A 19,417-nucleotide genomic window follows, 5' to 3' on the forward strand; every position below is an offset into this window, starting at 1 on the left:
GACAGCTTCTTCCTGTTCTTCACGCTGTTTGTGCCTAATGGTGCTGTGGAGGTGCCAGGAGGTGCCTCCTCCTCCTCCTCCTCCTCCTCCTCCTCCTCCTCCTCCTCGCCCAGGGGCTGGGGCAGCACTCAGTCAGCTCAGGGAGCTCTTCCCCGATGTGCCTGCAGCACCCACGGGCAAGTGTGATGCAAGGGTTTTGTTATTTATTGAGGCCCCGCCGGGTGACCTTGAGGCTGGTTAGGGAAAACATGTTGGGTGTGAGCTCAGCTGTCCCCCGAGCAGCCACCACCGCTGGCAAAGAGCATCTTGTAACTTGGAGCTGGATAATTAGGGGTCTGAGCTGAGAAGTGAGTGCTGAACTGTGCCTCAGGCATAAGGACATTTTTTTGAAAGCAGTCTCCAGCTTTTTGTCAGCATGGGTGTTCGCTGGTACCATTGCTTCAAAGTAACACAATCTGACCATTCCTGTGACCCTTGGTCTTAGGACTGGTCTGTACTGGGGGGTCTTTGGGGTGCCTTTGACCATGAGCTGCAGCTCTGTGTTTGCTGTGTGAGGAATGCTGTGACATCTGGCCAGGGCACCCAGGACACAACCCAGGGCACAGTTTTGCCACCAAGTGTTGCTGCCAAAGGAATGGTGAATGCTGCTGCCCCCAGTGTGCCAGAGCTGCCCTCATGCCCTGCTGGCAGGTTCAGCAGGGGCTGAGCCACAGACCCAGGCAGCAAACCCTGCTGAGAGTTTGACATTTTCTGTCCTCCCTCCCTGATACTGCCGTTCTGACTTTAAAAATAGAATGAGATTGTCTCATCTCAAGGCAAAGGCTTCTCAAGAGGGTTCATTATGTCACATGTATTATCTGCTCTGCAGATCTTTTTAGGCAAATATGAGTTGGGTTTTTTGTTGTTTTTTTTTTTTTTAAGTTGTATACCAGCTTTTATAAACCAATGTCTGCAGCACTCCCACACACAGCACGAAGGTGATGCTGAGTTTCCCACAGCTCATTTTACATACAGCTGCCTGAGCAGGGTGCCCTGTCCAGGAGGAGGGGGTGGCAGGGGGTACCTGCTGTGGGCTGTCCCAGCAGTTCACTCTGTGGGAAGAGCTGTGTTACCACTCTGAGGAGCTCTGGCAGCTTGCACAGTCACAAGCATTTCGCTCTAGAAATGTTACCAGAGACTTTTCAAGTAGTTAGATCTCGTTTCTGCTCTTATTGGAGTGGGCAGTGGAAACTTGGAAGTTTCCTGTGTCATGTTTGTGATGTGTCAGCTTGTTGCCACTTCACACCACTTTTTCTAGATATGTGAAAGAAAAAGGAAACTGTCTTGCAGTTCAGAGGTACAAGTACCTTAAGCAATGCTGGAACAAAGTGCCAAACGATGTGGTGGGTTTAAATCTGAACTCTGGTTGATGTGCTGGCCCCGTCCATGCTGAAGGTAATGCAGTCTTCTTCCTAACACTGCAAATTAGGATGTTTTTTTCATCGGCAAAGGGATTCTCCTTGCTTTGATGACCCTCCATTGATGGCTGATGAGTGCATGATAGTCCAGTAGTGGGGAGCAGCCCAGGGAGTGATGGGACACAACTTCAAAGTAAAAGGAAGAGCTTTCTATTTTTTTACTTTCTTTAGAGGATCAAATTAGCAGTCTGCTAAAGCCCTTTAATGTTAAAACTTCCAGAGCATAAACAATGACCTGTGAAAAGGAGTGCTTGGATCTGGACCCTGCATATGATGAAGTCTGGCATCTCCATTATGGCCAATTAAAGTGACAGCAGAGTGTAAACACTCCTGACTCCTTCTCCTGGCTGCACATGGCCTTTCTCTTCTGCCTTGGGAGAGGCACGATGTCACTTAGAACTTCCCAGCCAGAGCACAGAGCAGCCTTTCAGAACCTCTGTGCCCTCTCCTCGGGTGGTTCAGCAGGAACAGCCCAGAAGCTGAAGCTTGGTCTTCCAGTCAGAACCTGTTGTCCTTGAATTGCACAATTGTACGAGAGACAGATGTTATCCTGCAGAGGGAGGGAGGCTGGCAGTGCACTGCAGCACGGGCTTGCCCTCTCTCTGGGGCTCTTCACTGCCTTTCCAGGATGCTGTCTAGCACTCAATCCAAGAGCTGGATTTTAGGAATAATCTTGTCCCTAGAAGTTCCTTCCAATACTCACAACAATGTGTGAAGCTTTGCCTTAAAGAGAGCTTCAAATATTAGATTTGAGTAACTAAACAATCTCAGGAAGCTGTTCTGTTGACCAAACTAACTTTTGGCCCTAAATAACTTCATATTTGAACAGCTTAGAAGAATATTAGTGCTCTGCATGCTGATCTTGAACTTGGAGAGATTTTATATTCCCAGTTATACGAGGAGGCTGGGTGTTCTTCCATGTGCTGCAGCCTGAGATGGAAGTGGTTTCTGTGACTTCCTCCCTCCCCCATCAGCCTACCTGTGAGCAGCCTGCCCTCCCCTGTGCACAGGCACAGCAAACTGGGTGAGAGAGAGAGAGAGAGAAAGAGGTGGGCGAGAGCCAGATGTGGGCAGGAGGGAGCCAGCCGTGGGTGAGAGTCACTCACGTCATGGACACGGAGGCACATGGGTGGTCTCACTTAGCGCTCCTACATTTTCCTCTTCTGTCCCCTCCTCGTCTCTCCTGTTCCCGTCAGATCAAAGGGCAGATCAGCACCTCCCCACCTCTGCCTGACAACTGAAAAGGAAAGGAAATACGCTGGGGAAAACCTGTGCTTTAAAATATGTAGCCCACTTGGTGTAAATATGCAAATGTTTGTAGAGGAGTGGCTGTTTCTAAAACACATTAGGGAGAAATGCTTCACACCCTTCTTTGTCAGTCAGTAATTAAGAGAATACTTCCCTTCCAATGCAGTGGCTGCTTAAATAAAGATGAGAGAGCCTGGATTTTCTCTTATGATGGAGTGCAACAGTGACTTTCATCTGAGACCAAGCCTGGCACACCTCCACATGGCACCTCTTCCAGTTGTGGTGAGGTGACTTTTCCTGTGCTTTTGCTGGGAAGAAAGTGACTGTGGGGAAGGTGCAGGGGGCTCAGGCTTGTATCCCACAGCAGATCCAGCTTGTCAGAGGGGTCAGAGACATGGTCCTGGTGAAGGAAAGGCCATGGCTCGTCTGCATGTGGTATTTCTTGTTTCTGGTCGTGTGTGATGGGTCCAGCTCTTCCTATTCAGATTGCAGAGTGGTGGGATACTTGGATCCTCTTTTCTTCCCTGTCTCCTCTGGCATACTGTGAGGCTGTCTAAATGTCAGGGGTACTGGTGATTTGGCTGTGATGGGAGTGAATTTTAACGAGGCTTGCTCTTCAGCATGAATGTATTAATGTAGGCATGTCATGTAGCCTGTCTGTCAGCCAAGTTTCTAGCTTTCAGCTGCTTTATATGCATATTTTGGGGATTGCTTCCAACCTGGGAAAGCCCAGTTGGGTCACTGCAGGGCAAGGCAGAGCTGTATTCCCATACCCACCTAATGCTGACACTGCTTTCCTGCCCCACAAGGATCAGAAGGAATCCATGGGAATCGCTGTCTTCTGGCTCCTGCTTCTGTTTGGGGTGGCTGTTGCAAAGGCAGGCTGGGCTTACTCATCTGCCTTCAATGCAGCCACACAAAGCCTCTTTCGAGGAAGGGAATTCATTAGTTTCTGTGAAGTGGCCTTGGATCTGTGGGCAGCAGGTGCTCCTATAGAGCAAACTGTTGCTGAATATTCAACAGTTGCTATACAAGCGTCTGGCCGGCTGCCTGTGAAGCACTTGGAGTTATCTTGAGCATCCGATTGGATAAAGTGCAAACCACTTAGGGCTTTTAAAGATACCCGCAGCTATGTTGTGTTGGTGGTGTTTTAACTTTCAGGGTTGGGTTTCTTTTTATGAGAATCTTCCAAGATCATAAGCAGCAGCTTTATCTCTTTTGATTCAGCCAACAAAGAAGGGAGCTGCCTAGGAGAATGACAACCCCAGTGATTCATATTCAAGTCGTCAGAACCTCATTCTCTTGGCTGGTTTCTGCTAATGACATGTGCACTGGAAACAAATGACTCAGGCTAGAAGTGTCTATTCATCTTTAAACTTCTTAAACTCTCCTTAATCTCAAGTTAGCTCTCTTGAGGCTACCTGAATAACACTTGTTCTTGCCAGCCTCTAATTTGGTACATGAAATACTGTAGATATCTAAACTATGAAGGAATAATCTGAGAGGCTGATGTGTGCAATCAGCCTTTTTTTTCACTTTAATTTCCTTAGGTGTGGTTTGTAAGCAGTTTTCACTAGATGTCATCATTGGAAGTACAGTTCTGTGAGAAACCATGATCACTGAACAATTACAGCTTCAAATAACTTACAGCTTTACTCAGTAAGGTGTGGATGCCTGTATATTGTTTACCAGTGACAAGACCTGATTCTGTTGTCTTGTAATAGCTTACTTAAACCTGTATAAGTTGTTTTAAAGATGCTTTGTCTGTGTTCTCCTACTCATTATTTATGCCACAGAAGGAAAAGCTTTAATTCAATGTGTGATTGTGACAGTTGCGCTGGAGGCTGGTTTCACCCAGGGAGCTGAAGAGACACCAGAGTGGTGTTACCCGAGTTCCATGCTTTCCAGGATCTGCACGAGGGGTCCCCATGTGCCAGGAATGTTGTATTATCAGGGGGCAGGGATTCCACACCCCTGAGCTCTCAAAGCTCAGTGGTACAGCGTGTGGTTCTGCCCACAGGGAACAGACTGGAGCACGGTGGGCTGATCCTGGCTGCTGTGCATCCCCTGGAATCGTGTTAGCACCCATTGGAGGTGGACCTTGAGCACCTAAAACTGGGAATTGACAGCTACTGCAGCTGAGCCTCCTGCTCCTGGCAGGGTCACTCGTGGTGCTGCTGGCTTTGGAAGGACTGAGGTCTTCAGTGAGTGGTTTGGCTGCCAGTTGCTCAGGGAGCAGCTGAGATGTGCTTCCTAAACATCCACTTTGTTTGCATCGGCAGTGGGTCGGGCCAGGTTTGTGAAGAGGTGCCGTGGCAACCTGGGGTGTGGCATCTGCTCTTCCTCACACATTGGCTTGTTCTAATAATAGCAGCTGAGGTTCTCCATTTATCCAGTCCCCATCAGTTCCTGAGCTCCCACTGCTCGAGGGTGGGATCAGCAGAAGGGAGGGCCTGCTTCCAGAAGGGGTTCCAACTCTGGCAGTGAGGCATTTCAGGAGCTGCAAAGCAGGTGTGGAGGCTTATGATGGACCATTGCCTCCAAAGCCTCATTTCTTTTATTCTTCCTTTTTCTTTCTCTTTTCTATAGATAGATAGATATAGATATAAATATACACACACATTTATATACACATATGCATTTTTTTTTTTTCCCCAGGAGGCTTTAAAGTGCAGGAATAGAGGAATAACACTTTAGAAAAGAATCCGTGGCACTGAGCAGGCTGGGGACAGTGGAGTGTGTGCTGTAGGTGTAGATCAGCTCTCCCATACAAGTAAGCTGTGAAGGTTGCCAGAATGGGACAAAGTGAGCCCTCAGCCCATAGAGATGACACTGCACATTTAATTGCTAATGGACTCTTCAGAGAGCACCTCAGCTGCTATTATTAGAACAAGCCAATGTGTGGTGTTACCTACAGGGAGCAAAAAGGGAGTCTTTCGTGATCTTCTTGACCTTTACTTTCTTGTGTTAATTTGTTTAATACCGGAGAGATTTTCCTGCTGTAAAAACTTGCTTAAGCAGAGACTTCTCCAAGATCTCTGAAAAAGAGGTGCTTATTGGGAGCTTCAGGGATCCACTGTGTACTGCTTGCCCCTCTCTTTCCCTCCTGGATCAGACTTTTACCAGCTGGTGCAATTCCATAATAGCAGTCAGGCTTTATTGCATTTAATTTGCTAAGAAAATAATGTCTGTGCCTGTGGGGCTCAGCGTGGGGGAGGAAACTTCGGGCAAATGTTAGATAAATAAACACTTCTGAGTACTTCTGAAACATTGTAATTGCTCTTTGCAATCTTTGCTTTTTCAACACCTACTAAAAAGGATTTACTGCTATTTGTAGCTCCCAAGGTAATTTGCAAAGAGCAGCAGTGGCGTTGTCCCTGCTGGCTTTGGGAGGGTGCAGGTCAGGTGTGCTGAAGAACCCGGGGCTAAGGCAGGGCAGGTTCCAGGGCTGGTGTCTGACCTGCCAGACCCAGGCTGGCTGGGGATGAGGGGCTGGGGCTCAGAACTGTAAATCTGATTGCACGAGGCAGCGTGGCTTCAATAAGTACTGTGTGGTATAGACCAAGGATAAATCCTTTGGGACACCTCTTGAAGCAATACCTCAGGAAAGTTTCAGGCATAATAAGCCTGACACAGAAAAGTGGGAAAAGGCTTTTTTAATAGTGCCAGGTGTTTCACTGCCAGTGCTTGTTAATCTGAAAGGCTTGTTGAAAGCTCAGCTAGAAAAGCATCCAGGTGTCTGCTCTGAGAGTGTACCTGGAGTTTCAAACACAGCAGGCAGTGCTGTCCTTTTCCCTGCTGGGGTATTCATTAGTTAATGAGATTTGAGCAGGTGGGGTTGTTTGGAATTTCTTCAGCCTCCATATGCTAGGAGATTTCAGAGTTATATAAATTGGTATTTCAGGAAAAAGGTGGATGGTGAGACCTGCATTTCTAACAGGAGTTTCTGCAAATTTTGAAAAGCTGCAGCTGCTGCCTGACTCTTTTCCTGTTGAAGTGGAAAAGACAATCGGTGTCATCAGCACAGAACATCACTGGTTCTGCAAAAGTGGGTTTGAGCCTCCTTGGCTCCAGCAGAAGAGTGTCCAAAGGCTGTGGGGATGGACTTGGAGCTGAGTGGTGTCACTGGGCCAGTGTCAAATGTGCTCACCAGCAGGGCAGGGAGTGCTGGTGGTAGTGGCAGTGCCTTGGGATTCCTGGCTGGGATGACAGTTGTGCCTAAACACGAGGTATATCCATGAATGAAATGCTCCATTCCTTGTGCCAATGAACTCAGCTCTAAAAGCTTCACTTGATAGCAGTAGCTCAATGGTCAGGCTGCCTGTGGAGCTTCCAGATGAGCTTTGGAGTAGAGCTCTGAGTCAGGACTTGCTCTGCAGCTCTGAGTTATTTGTGTCATGCTGGATGGGAATTGTCAAAGCTGCATTGTGTGGCTGCTTATCAAAGGATAGAGTAAAATCTTAGCCTTTATTTTTTCAATTAAGAATTTTTATTTGTGCCTCAGGGACAAGCAAATAGAACCCAGCTTGTCTTGGCTATTCTTAGTATTTGTGGGGCAGGAAGGGGAGGGAGAGGGCAAACAGCAAGAGCAAGGAGCTGCAGTAATGAGAATGATGTCTTATTTTAGTTGATGCTTAATCAAGACGTGTGGCTCCAGGAAGCAGGAAGAGATGATTTTGCCCTTTTTTTTCTGCTCTCATATATCTTTGATTATCACCAAGACCTCCTCTAAACAATTTAATGCCTTTAATTAATTTTTCATCTTACAAAATTTTGTCCATCCTCAAAGACAGGGTAAACTGATAAGCAGATCAGGGCTAATCTGATTTGCTTTCATTTAATCTGTAATATTAATTAGAGGACTAACTCTTGGTGACTAATATATTGCCATCTCTCAAAAGATGCCTAAATTTTTTATAAAACTTTGAGGATATTTATTACTTCAAGTGCATTTTATTACATATTATTTAATGTGGTGAATTAGGGTAAAACTGACTGCATTTTAGAGCTGGGTGTTGTATCCTTCTCTCCTGTGAAGTCAGAGGCAGTCCATGAGCCCCTCTGGAAGGTACAGGCTACTTTATTGGCTTGCAGGAGCCGGCTTTGTAAAGCAGGTCAGCTTTTTGTTTCATGGCTTTTATTCAGTATCACTCTTGCTTACCAGGGCATCCAGAGACTGTCTTGTTGCTTCTCCTGTGTCTGCTGAACTGCCTTCAGGGTTGATCTGCACTGACTCCTGATTTTCCTTGTGCCAGGGCGGTGAAATCCAGGACTGCGCCTACTTGGACAGCGAAAGCACCTACAGCGAGTCAGAGCTGTTTCCTGATGAGGAGGGGATGACTCTGGCCCAGCAGGAGGTTCACCATGAGTCTGACATGGACAGTGCCATCGAGAGCGCCCAGAGCTCCGAGGCCTCGGACGTGTGTCGGAGCGAGGACAAGGACGGCGGGCTCGGTGGCCTCTTCCTGCCCGGGGACAAGTGAGTGGTGCCAGGGGGGAAGGAGCCTTTATGTGGCTAATCCCTCCTGGGGGAGGCTGAGGATGGCTGATGGATTTAGAAACTTAACATCCGTTTACAGCATAAGGGGGATGGAGGTCCAGGTCCTCTAAATGGCTTAGATAGTCTTGGTCCTGGCTCCTTCTGGCACGTTCTGTGAGCACTCACAGGACTTGCATGTTGTGTGTTGAAGTCAAAGCATTGGGTCTCCCCAGAACAGATCACTGCAATAACATCCCCCAAAACATAGATTCTTCTCTGCTGCCATAAGCTTTATATGCTGGAATTAAAACAATACTTCCTGCAAAGCAGTTCAGTATCGGGAATACTGCTGCAGTCTTTTGTACATCTAGTTGTGTGCCTGGTATTGTGGGCTCTGCTGATTTGCTTTGCTACTTCATGTACCAAGTTAATTCTTTGTGTTTCTAATTTTCCATAACCTTTATTGTGCAACAGTAAATTGTGTTTAACACGGGGTGTCCTGGCATATGTGTGTGTAACCATAGTTTGCTGTTAACACCAGTGTCTCTGTAACCCTAACTTGACTCTTCCCAGGTGTGTACCTGGGAGTGCTGGTTAAAGATGGTTGTGGGGGAAAAGAACCTAATTTGGCTTAATCCTGCTTTGAATTGAATTAATGCAGTCACCACCAGACAGAGCTCAGCTGGGCTTGCTTTGTAAGCCTCTGCCTTGTCTTCCCTATTTTGGGCCTGTCATCTTGATTTGTGCTTCTTGAGCTTTGTTTGTTGCTAAGGCAGCCTTTCTTCTCTCTCCTGGGCCTCCTCGGGTGCTCCCTGCGCTGCCTCATTCCTGCCCTCCTCCTGAATTTCTCAGCTAGCTGAGTTTTGGCCTTCTCCCATCTGCCCAAGCAACCTCAGAGACTTTATCAAGATAATTACAGTTTCCATCAGCTCTTTATCAAGCTTGTCTCCTCTGCTTGCCATTCCCAGTTCTCCAAAGCCCCATCCTTCTGGTGACTGACTTTTTCCCATGCTGTATTTGAAATGTTTTTCTTCTCAGCTTTGCCAGTCAGGCTCTTGTGAAGGGGGTGGGCAAGGCATTGTGCCTCCTGTACCCTCCTTCTAGGCCAGGCAGGAGCTACCAAGAGCTACTCTGCTCAGATAGACCTTGATTTATCCTCTGAGACCTCCTCAGCTTTGGTAAATCTGTTGGGGAGAAAAAACATGAGAAGCTTCATGCATTTGTGTTAAAAGAGGAAATAGAGCTATTTACTTTGGGCAATAGAGAGATTTACTTTGCTGCTTGCTGAAGAAGCAGGTGGGTTGCTATCAGGTGTATCAGGCCTCCGAAATCTTGCTCTGGAGAAGAACAGGAGATTACCTTTGAAAACAAACAAACAAAAATACCACCCCCAAAAAAAAAAAAAGCCCCAAACACTTGAAAGTTCCCTTCAGAAAGTGTTAGAATGAGGAAAATCAGTCACTTCCTCTAATGCTGGAGGAAGTGTTACAAGGAGCTTCTTCCCAAACTCACTTGGTGTAACTGCAGTTGAGATGCAAACAGCAGTAGGATTGTAGGATCTCCCAAAAACTTACCAATACACAGTATGTCTGTGGCACACTTCATGAATAAATGTTAGTGTGATATGTTGAGCTTCTCACTAATCCCTCAGCCAAGGAGCCTTGTTAGATAAGTTTCATCTATTTCTTGTATGAGTATTCCTATCTTTATCCTTCAATAGTGTGCCTGGCTTGACTTGCCCTAATTTCTGTTAATGTGAGTTAGATAAATGAGTTGCAGGTTATAAATGGATCTCATCAAAACAGGAGAAACAAAAGAGCATACATCTGAAATGTTGGCAGGCTTCCTCTTCTACTAATTGCTTTTGGAGGGAAGGGATATGCAAATGACGCTTGCACCATCCACCAAAGGAACACTGGTGCATCTCTTGTTTACAGCTCAAAGTGGAGTATTACAGGAAGAGGACTCTCCCTGTAGAGAGGTTGAGAGGCTCAAGGTAGACTCAGAAGAAGTTTAGGGGGAAATATTGTTGAGCTGCTGGAGAACCATGTCACCTGGGAGCTGCTGTCCCATGGCTCAGCTGGTGGAGCTGGAGATACAAGCACCGTGCACTGAAGCAGAGGGAGAGAAAATCTTAACCTGATCTGCATAAAGTGCCAGCAGATTCCATTAGTGCTTGGTCTGTACTGCAGAGGCCTTGGATTCTGCTGGAGAGGGAACAGCTGGGCAATGCCAGGGCCTCACAATTGAGCGTCCATTTCAGGTTTTCCAGGTGCGTTTTCTGGAGGGAGAAGTTTGTAAGAACTTTTTTGTGAATTTACTGGCTTGTCTGACTGCCTCACCAAGGTGGGAGCTGAGTAAACCTGTGTAAAACACCTGCACTCTGCAGGTGCACTGCACAGGGCAGTCTGGAGTCTGGGCAGGCGAACCCTGTGCACCCTCTGCAGCCACCTTGCTCTGTTTTATTAGATTTGATGCGCTCAAAACTGCTCTGCCAGCTGCTTTCCTGTGGTGCCTGACTCTGCTGATCTGTTTATGTGCTCTCTTTCTCTGAAGTCACAGGGTCCTGCCACTCCCTACCCATTTAACATCATTTTAGGTACTTTTCTGGTAGTTAGACAGCCTTTTCTTGTGGTCCATATATCCTCTGCAAGACAGAATTTGTCCTGATGGAAGGAGGGGCAGGAACCCAGCCTCCATTAGTCACATCAGTAGCTTTAGTGACTCTGGTAAGTGGTGAGCAGAGGTTTCTTTCTGACCACACAGAGGAGAGTGGCTGAAATTCCTGGGGTGTGGGAGAGGGTATATCTGGATTACTGGGAAACTCTCTATTGTGGAATAAAGTGACAGCCTCTGTCTTATACATGTTCCTCTCACTATCCCATGCATTTCAGAGCTGTCTGCATGGTTCCTGCATTCAGAGCAGAAATCCCCATGTGGTCTTCACATGGACGTGGTGGCTGAGGATCATCAAAGTGTGCTCTTTAAAGCAAAATGGTTTGTGTTGATCCAAACTTGTCACATAGGGACCTTGTTCATAGATTCTCATGCTCTTGTCTCTCAAGGCACTCTGTCAGCTGCACATCAGGTACATTGAGCACTTCAGGGCTTTAGCACAGAAGTGGGTTACAGCTTCAAAGAGGGGACAGCCTGTGAAGGTGGAAGTTCCATATGAGGTGAGGTGCTATCAAAGTCGGCCTTCGAGATGTTTTGACCTCTTGTTTCAGGTCAAGTCCTCACAACCCTTCTGCAGCATCTGACCTCTCCACTTATTCCACCGCCTCCCTGATCAGTAATGAAGAACAGTTTGAAGACTATGGGGAAGGAGATGATGTGGATTTTACTCCCAGTAGCCCATGTCCTGATGATGAGACCAGAACCAACGCCTACTCTGACCTTGGCTCATCTGTATCTTCCAGGTTGCTCCTTATTCATTAACAAACAATTTTTCATTTTTATTCTTCTCTGACCATAGCAGAGTTTACACTGGTTAGGTAGACTTACCTTATAAGCAAAATATGATGAGTTCATTTCCTGCCTTTTAATTGACAGACTGCATGAAATAATAAGAGCTATAGCAAATATGTTGTTTCTGGTAACCTCTGTTGGGTTCTGTTGAAATAAATGGTCTATTTCACTTGTAGAGATTTCTTTCTATTGCAGACAATAATTCCACAGTTCAGGGCTAGTATTGGAAGGGATTTGCTGCAAGGGAAACCAACTTCACATTATGTACCCACTCTGGTATAGTGAAGACTTACAAGAGAGAGCTGTTTCTGTTTAGCATTCTGATACTACAAATCCTTAGCACTAATCTGTGAGGGGAACTGCTGCAATATGTTCAGGGGGTTATTTGAAACAAGCATCCTATTGACTTGGAATGTCTTGGGAAACATAAGCAAGGAGCTGCTGTCTGTTAGGTGCTACAAATCCACAGCAGTGCCCTTGCCTCCTGCATGTATCCTCGGTCTCTGCAGCTCTTACATCTTGTGGCCAAGGCAGGTCCAGACTGTGCAGTCCTTCCCCCAGGCAAGGGAATGGGTGAGCAGGGCTGGGAAGAGCTGAAGGAAGATTCTCTAGGATTAGTCTGCTTGGATCAATAGCACACGGAGGTCTTGTCTTCATTGCTGACACAGGACAAGCTCACTGCATCCTTCTGTTCTGCATGCAGCCCCCCTGTGCTCCCCGTGTTTGCAGCATTTCTGCAATCCTGCCTGGCCATGTCTCTCATGCATGCAGAGCCAGATCCTTCTCCACTGCCCCTTCATGGTGATGGCTCCTGTCTTTCATCCCCTCTTTCCTCAGGTTTATGCAGCACTTTCCATTCTCATTCCTGGGGCTCAATGCACATCATGCCATGATTGCTGTCTTTTATTTGAGTTTATTTTCTCTTTATCATGCCAAGAGGTACTGCTATCTCCTCTATAGACCTGGGTCCACTTCTCCCTTCCTCCTCATTCTAGGGTTCCTATCATCCTACCATCTGAGGGGGTTCATGTGACTTCCTACCAGACCACTCTGTTTTTCATCTTCCTGCCTTTCTTTTGGAGAGAAGACTCTTCAGGTTGCATGCCAGGCTCTAGTGGGAAGATGGGCAAGATGAGAGGGGGACATTGCTGAGGTTGAATATACTCATGTAGCTCCCTTTGCTATGTGCATCACAGTGGACCACATGTACCTTTTGCTTTTCTTTTGGTCACCCAAACTGATTCTTTCCACTGCCACCCAGAGACATCCACATCTTCTGGAAGGCCTCAGCTCAGACTGGTGGACTTGCCCTAAGAGTAGCACTGGCCATCATCAGCTCTGACATAGATGACTGTGGTTAGAGATGGTTCTTCAAGTCCCTCATCTGTGATTCTGACACACAGACACAAGGAAAACCTGTTGTGGGTTGGTTACTACAGCCAGTAACATCTCTCCTTTCCTGCAAACAGTGCTGGCCAAACCCCCCGAAAAATGAGACATGTTTATAACAGCGAGTTACTGGATGTTTACTGCTCACAGTGCTGCAAAAAGATAAATCTCCTCAACGATTTGGAAGCCAGGCTGAAAAACTTGAAAGCAAACAGGTAAGCAGCCCATTGCACTGCTTTTGGCAATGCCCCCTTGACATGGGACTGGCTTATAGCAGGAGGAGAGGGAGAGCAAGCCCTCTCCCTTCTGTATCCCATTTCATCTTACACGTGCGTTGTTCTTACAAAACAGTAAGAAATTTAGACTTGGATATTTAGCCCAAACCAAAATGCTGTTCTTCATCAGCTCTTAAATATTTTTTCTGATTTAAGGTGCAGACATCATTGCTAAACTCAAATATTTTAACCAATGAGCTCTTTGATTGCAGAGTGAGAGTGATATTTCAAGGAATTTTTCCCAGGAAGTGGGATCTGCTGTGCTGCTTAGTGCAGATCTACAGTTAGCTCCTGCTTTCTCCAGGTGGGAAGGAGGGATCTCCAGATCCTTGGCTAATGCACATAACCTTACATACACCTCTCCTAAAGCTACTGGTCAGCAGAGGTACTTGGCTTCTCTGGGATTTTTTTTGTGATGTCAACAGAACTTGGAAAAAATGATAAATCCTGTGGCAGAAGTTATTTTTAGAGTTCTTTGCAATTTCAGCCTTTTCCTTACATTTCTCTCTCTGCCACTCGATCACTCTTAAGCTGTGCTGAGCACTTAAAAAGTGCTTCTAACAATCACCTAGAGTTTTTGAAGGGAATTATTTGGTGGGATTTTAGCTCCCCCTAGAACTGGATGTGAGTTCTGCCTGTCAGTGTAATCTCTGGGATGCAGCACTGCCCTGCTGCTCTTCACTGTGCACAGCAGGGTGGAACCTGCCATGAACAATGTTCCTGCCCTGCAAGGGTCTGCCAACATCCAGACCACGGCCAGCCAGGGCTTTGGGAATTTTCTGAGGGAGGCTGGATATGCCTGACCAAGAGCTGTGTCTGTGCACACAGAGCTGTGACATCCTCTTACCAAGAGATGCAGCAGGATATTTTTGATCTGGTTCCAGTGCTGTCTGCAGCAAAGGGGTCTTCATTTAGATAGCACCAGTCTCTGGCTGCACAAGGGAACTGTAAAAATAGAAAGACCTCACTTCCTGTGCTGAACTGGGAAGCATTATGGGGAAGGATAAACTAACTGTTCATAAAATCATCTAAAAACTGGAAATCCAGAATAAATGTCCATCACTAACTTGGTGTCCCTTTGTGGTGTTTCTAATTTTAGTTTCGCTCTGATTTACACTGACAAATCTCTGCTACATGTAACAGTATCTGCAAATTGACTTATTAATGATCACAGTAATTTGTGGCTTCACTCATCTTTGTGTTCTTAGTAATTGCAGCTTTTGATTCAGTTGTTAAAGAATATTGTTCACAGAATCATCTTTTGAGTAGGCTAAAAAAGTCCATTATATTTCATTGTGCAATTGAAATTGAAGCAAATAAGTGTTAAATTCCTATATCATTCCTTCTGTATCCATGTAGCCCTAACAGGAAAATATCAAGCACAGCGTTTGGAAGGTAAGAATCTTCAAGTTTTGTATGAATATTTGCGGAATCAGCCATAACAATTCCATAAGTGGGAGTGGGAGACAAAAGTAGGAATAATTTTAGAAAAACAAATGTACCAAAATAAGTTTTTAAGGGAAGGGGCCTGTGTTTGGGTATGAATGTTGCCCCTGTTACTCTTGGAACAGGCCCCTGAACTGGAAACAGCTCTGTTAAAAATATAGATAGTTTTTGCTTCCTTGTCTGCCAAATGTATGCCTTTGTACTGCTATTTTATCAGTCCAGCTGCTGCTTCTTTAACCCTCATAATGTGGGCATTGCTGCTGTTGCCAAAATATGGAGGAAAGCAAGAGCAGCCCTTTAAAAAGGACATACAGAATTATCATCTTCCTTTGACTGAGTGAACCAGCCCTGGTCTGGGGAGGGCTGTAAGGTTCAAAGACATTTTAGATAATCTCCAGTGTTGCATATTCTGACACTATTCTGCAGTGGGAACTGCTTGATATTTCTTTTTTTCTGTTTTTTTTAAGTTCTTACGGTATGAAATTTTCTAGCTTAACTGTACCAACCAATGTGCAGTGGTGACCTTATTTTAAATTTGTAATAAGGCAAATACAATTCAGTGCATAGTGTGAATAAGACTTAAGTATTTTTAAAACTATGTTAATGCTGGTGGCAGATCCTATCAAAAGCAACAAAGAACTCATTCCATAGAACTAATGTCATTGACTGTGCTCAGTATGACTTCATTTAGCTACCAGTCTCTTGTAAGGCTTGGGCTTAAACAGTTGTAATTGTAACTGAAATGATTGCACAGATTTTACCATGGGTGTTCAAAGTCTGAAGCCAGACTCTTTGTCCTCCCTCCTCATCAAGCAAAGTAATGATCCTTCTGATCTTTCAGACAACTCTTCCACAACAGTAACTTCAGCAGCAGTAATGGCAGCACAGAAGACTTGTTCAGAGACAGTATAGACTCCTGTGATAATGATATCACTGAAAAGGTGAGAATCTCTGTGCCCTGTGAGTAATGTACCCAGCCAAATCCTGCTGCAGCCCAGCATCAGGGGATCAAGATCTTGCTCAGAATTACCCATGACCTGAAGTAGCTTATTTCAAAATGTCCTTCATGTTCCATTACTATTACAACTTTTCAGGCTTAATGCAAGAATTGAGCAAGCACAGCTCTAGGCATTGTGTTAGGACTTCTTTATGGTGTATTTGCAGTGATCACCTTCAAGGAACATGCAGGGTCTGGAGAACTCAGAATTGAGGAGCTTAATTTTGCTGCTGGCTTTGCAGAGAAATATGTCCCCTTTTAAAATGGTAGAGTAGCTAAATGCCAGTTAGAACAGTGAGGGAGTGTTTGAAGAGAGACTCAAACTCAGTCTGTTTTGCTTGTCCTTCCAGGTCACCTACCTAGAGAAGAAGGTGACAGAACTGGAGAACGATAGCCTGACAAATGGTGACCTGAAGAGCAAACTGAAACAAGAGAACACCCAGCTGGTTCACAGGTAACAAAGCACAGAGCCAGGTCTCTTCAGCACAAATATTCCTTCCCCACAACCAGCACAGTTGTGGGGAAGGAATATTTCTACCTCTAGAGTATGGCCAAGTCTTCTTCCTTAATGCTGACATATGAAATAAGGCTTCATCTGAGAAGTCCAGGTGGAATAGGGCTGCCTTGCTGAATTTTCAGCAAGAAGAGGCCTGCAGACAAATGTTTTTGACAGAGATGTTACTGACTTGTACAGAGAAAATGCTTCTGCTGTAAGAGAGGTTACCCCTGAAGGTTGGGGTTTTTTCCTTCCTTGTAGCAAGAGTAGAAGGCTGGGTCTTCGTCCCAGCTTCATGAGACTGAAAGAATACTAGATGAACTGATGCTACTTAATTCTGTGTTTATTGGTAAATATGAGAGATACTGGGAGATGTTAAATGCCAAAATAGATGGTGAATTAGAATGAAACAAGGAGTAGGCAGGAAAGAGAGAGGCAATGAATTTGCTTCTGAAGCTGTTACTGAAATGAGATCTGATTTCCTTAGAGTTCATGAACTAGAGGAATTATTGAAAGACCAAGAAACATCAGCAGAACAGACTCTGGAAGAAGAGATAAAGAGACACAGAGAAGCTTACAGCAAGTATGAAAAAGAGAAAGGCACTGAAATTGAACTGCTAAATACAAGGTAACAAACATCTTGGTACTGCCCTGAACAGGGCAAAAGGTCTTCTTTTCTTCGTTTTTACTTTGCTTGTAAATGTAGGCTGTTCACCAGCAACAGTGCACAGATGGTGGCAGGTTGGCAGCTCTGTAGAGTAGCTCTGCAGTCACATGTCTAATGCCCAAAAGCTTGGAGGATGCTTTACATTAATGCTTTAATCCACGTGGCCCATGTAGACAGCTTAACTGGATATTTGGCACACATTCAAGGAGGGAATTGTGATGAGTTCTAGCAAATGTTTGTGCCTGCGTTTGTTTTTTCCAACTTAGATTTCTTCAGCTACCTGTTGTTAGGAGCACAAGAACCTGAGGGTCAGGGTAGCATTTTGGGCCTTAGAACTGAACAAGCAAAAATGCATGTTAAGAAGGGCTATGATTAGAAAGATTTTCTCTATTTGGCCTTTCTATCAAGTTCAAGTGAGATGGCTTTTTAGAGCACACTATTGTACATGTCTACCTTCTTGAAGAGGTATTTGCTGTAAGACTTTTGTTATTAACACAGGGTTCAGCAACTGGAAGAAGAAAATGGTGATCTGAAAAGCACTGTCACACGGCTGAAATCCCAAACAGAGAGATTGGATGAGGTAACAAAACTCCTGAGTCCTCAAGCAATTTAACAGCAGTTTATGTAAGAGCAAACTCTTGCAGTGCTTGGCCCAGCTTCTTAAATTTTCCTTCCATAAACCAGATTATTGATGGAATTGGAACATTGGTCACCTGTAGGGGCAGGAACATCCTGAGACACAAGGCAGTTTATGGCCAGCTGTGTCTGTAGGTTCCTGTTGTGAAGCTGAGCTGTGTCCTGCTCTTGCCATCCTGTTCTGAAGTTCCCTGTTGGTTCCAGGAGAGGCAGCGCATGTCAGACAGGCTGGAGGACACGAGTCTGCGACTGAAGGATGAGATGGATTTGTACAAGAGGATGATGGACAAGCTGCGGCAGAACAGGCTGGAATTCAACAAGGAGAGGGAAGCCACACAGGAGGTAAGTGTGAAGAGGGATGTAAGACCAGGCAGTCTCATATCACCTGCATGGAAGCCCTGGGGAGAAGGAATGGGCAGGATGAGCACTGAGAGCACCATATCCAGTGAAGCTGTTGCTGGATTGTGTTTCTGTGGGAAAGGTGCCCACAGAGCAATGAATGCTGCAAGAATACTTAAGAAGTGCCAATCCCTGACCCAAAGGGCCTACAGCTCTTGGAGAATTGTGTGCCCTAACATTTCCCTCTGTTTGTAAGGGAAATTATGCATGAAGCTTAGCAATCACAGCCATTGCCAGCTCTGGGGCAGTTTAGGGGACCTGTGCTTGCAAAGGAAGAGGAAGAGGCTGTAGTAGGACTGGCCTCAGCCAGGCTCAGGGAGTGCTTTTGCTGGAGTACAGAGGGGGCTGTTTGCAGGGAGGGCTGCACAGACAGGGCCTGTTTGCTGCCCACAGCTCATCGAAGACCTGCGGAAGGAGCTGGAGCACCTGCAGCTCTACAAGCTGGAATGTGAGCGTCCTGGACGTGGCAGAAGCTCTTCCTCCAGCCTGAGTGAATTCAATGCCAAAACCAGAGAGGTGGAAATGGAGCATGAAATAAAACGGCTGAAGCAGGTGAGCAGGGAAGGGCCTCTCAATCCACATCAAATGCACAGGAATACCTTGAAAAATGCAAGCCTAAGCACTCTGCCTTTAGATTTTGTCCCCCCCTTTCTCACACAAGCACAAGAGCCTCATTGCATATGTGCAGGACTTCTTTGCACTGGTGATATAAATTATGCCCCAGGAAAACTCAGGCAGGGAGGCCTTGTCACTGGAGGTGAGAGTTGCTGTCAGCTGCAGCCTCACTGTATGTCATCTAAGCTACCTGTGATGTTAAAATATTTTTTTAATGAAACCTTGTAAAAATAACTTAAAAAACAATGTCTTTTCATCCTTAAATAGGAGAATCAGAAACTTCGTGACCAAAATGATGATCTGAATGGACAGATTCTAAGCCTCAGTCTTTATGAAGCTAAAAACCTCTTTGCAACGCAAACAAAGGCCCAGTCACTGGCTGCTGAAATCGATTCTGCATCGAGAGATGAGGTAATGTGCTTTTCTAATCAGGTACTACTTCCAAATATGCAATTTTCAATGTAATTAACTGTCAAGGTTGAACTCTCTGAAGCTGACAAATGAACGACAGAAAATTTTGCTCTGCTAAGAGTTCAAGGGTGTTAGAAGATTGCCTTAAATCTCACACTGTTTTGGTATCCTTATATTATAACTCTCCCATTTTTCTGTCAAAAAAAATTGAATTATTAAGATCTCAGTGAACTGTTTTGCAGTTCTAACATTTTGTATCTTGCAGAGTAATGTGAGAGTATGACATTAATTTCATACAAAAATGGTCATTGCTAGTTACTTTAATTTTTACTTTCTGTTCTAGATTTAGTTCATGTTACTTCACTAACAAGCTCTTACTTATATATTTGAGCTATATATTCCCTGTAGCAGAGCTGAATTCTTGGAGAAAGTAA

At 45.3% G+C, this 19,417-nt stretch overlaps 1 protein-coding gene and 1 pseudogene across 7 annotated transcripts in view; one reads left to right on the forward strand and one right to left on the reverse strand.

Annotated features, from left to right (window-relative positions):
* LOC143695527 (uncharacterized) overlaps positions 1-2,568 on the reverse strand; it is a 29,756-nt pseudogene extending 27,188 nt beyond the window's left edge.
* RAB11FIP4 (RAB11 family interacting protein 4) overlaps positions 1-19,417 on the forward strand; it is a 121,311-nt gene that overhangs the window by 92,723 nt on the left and 9,171 nt on the right. For 5 of the 7 annotated variants that reach the window (XM_077188383.1, XM_077188387.1, XM_077188388.1 and 2 more), the window contains 11 exons: positions 7,961-8,184; positions 11,412-11,603; positions 13,122-13,256; positions 14,676-14,711; positions 15,604-15,703; positions 16,110-16,213; positions 16,743-16,883; positions 17,421-17,502; positions 17,763-17,900; positions 18,351-18,509; positions 18,840-18,983. In XM_077188383.1, the coding sequence (XP_077044498.1) occupies positions 7,961-8,184; positions 11,412-11,603; positions 13,122-13,256; positions 14,676-14,711; positions 15,604-15,703; positions 16,110-16,213; positions 16,743-16,883; positions 17,421-17,502; positions 17,763-17,900; positions 18,351-18,509; positions 18,840-18,983 (1,455 nt within the window). The remainder of the gene's footprint in view (positions 1-7,960; positions 8,185-11,411; positions 11,604-13,121; positions 13,257-14,675; positions 14,712-15,603; positions 15,704-16,109; positions 16,214-16,742; positions 16,884-17,420; positions 17,503-17,762; positions 17,901-18,350; positions 18,510-18,839; positions 18,984-19,417) is intronic. The other 2 variants (XM_077188384.1, XM_077188385.1) reach the window with 2 other exon arrangements.

This window comes from Agelaius phoeniceus, chromosome 19, assembly GCF_051311805.1.
Source record: "Agelaius phoeniceus isolate bAgePho1 chromosome 19, bAgePho1.hap1, whole genome shotgun sequence".
Classification (NCBI taxonomy): domain Eukaryota; kingdom Metazoa; phylum Chordata; class Aves; order Passeriformes; family Icteridae; genus Agelaius; species Agelaius phoeniceus.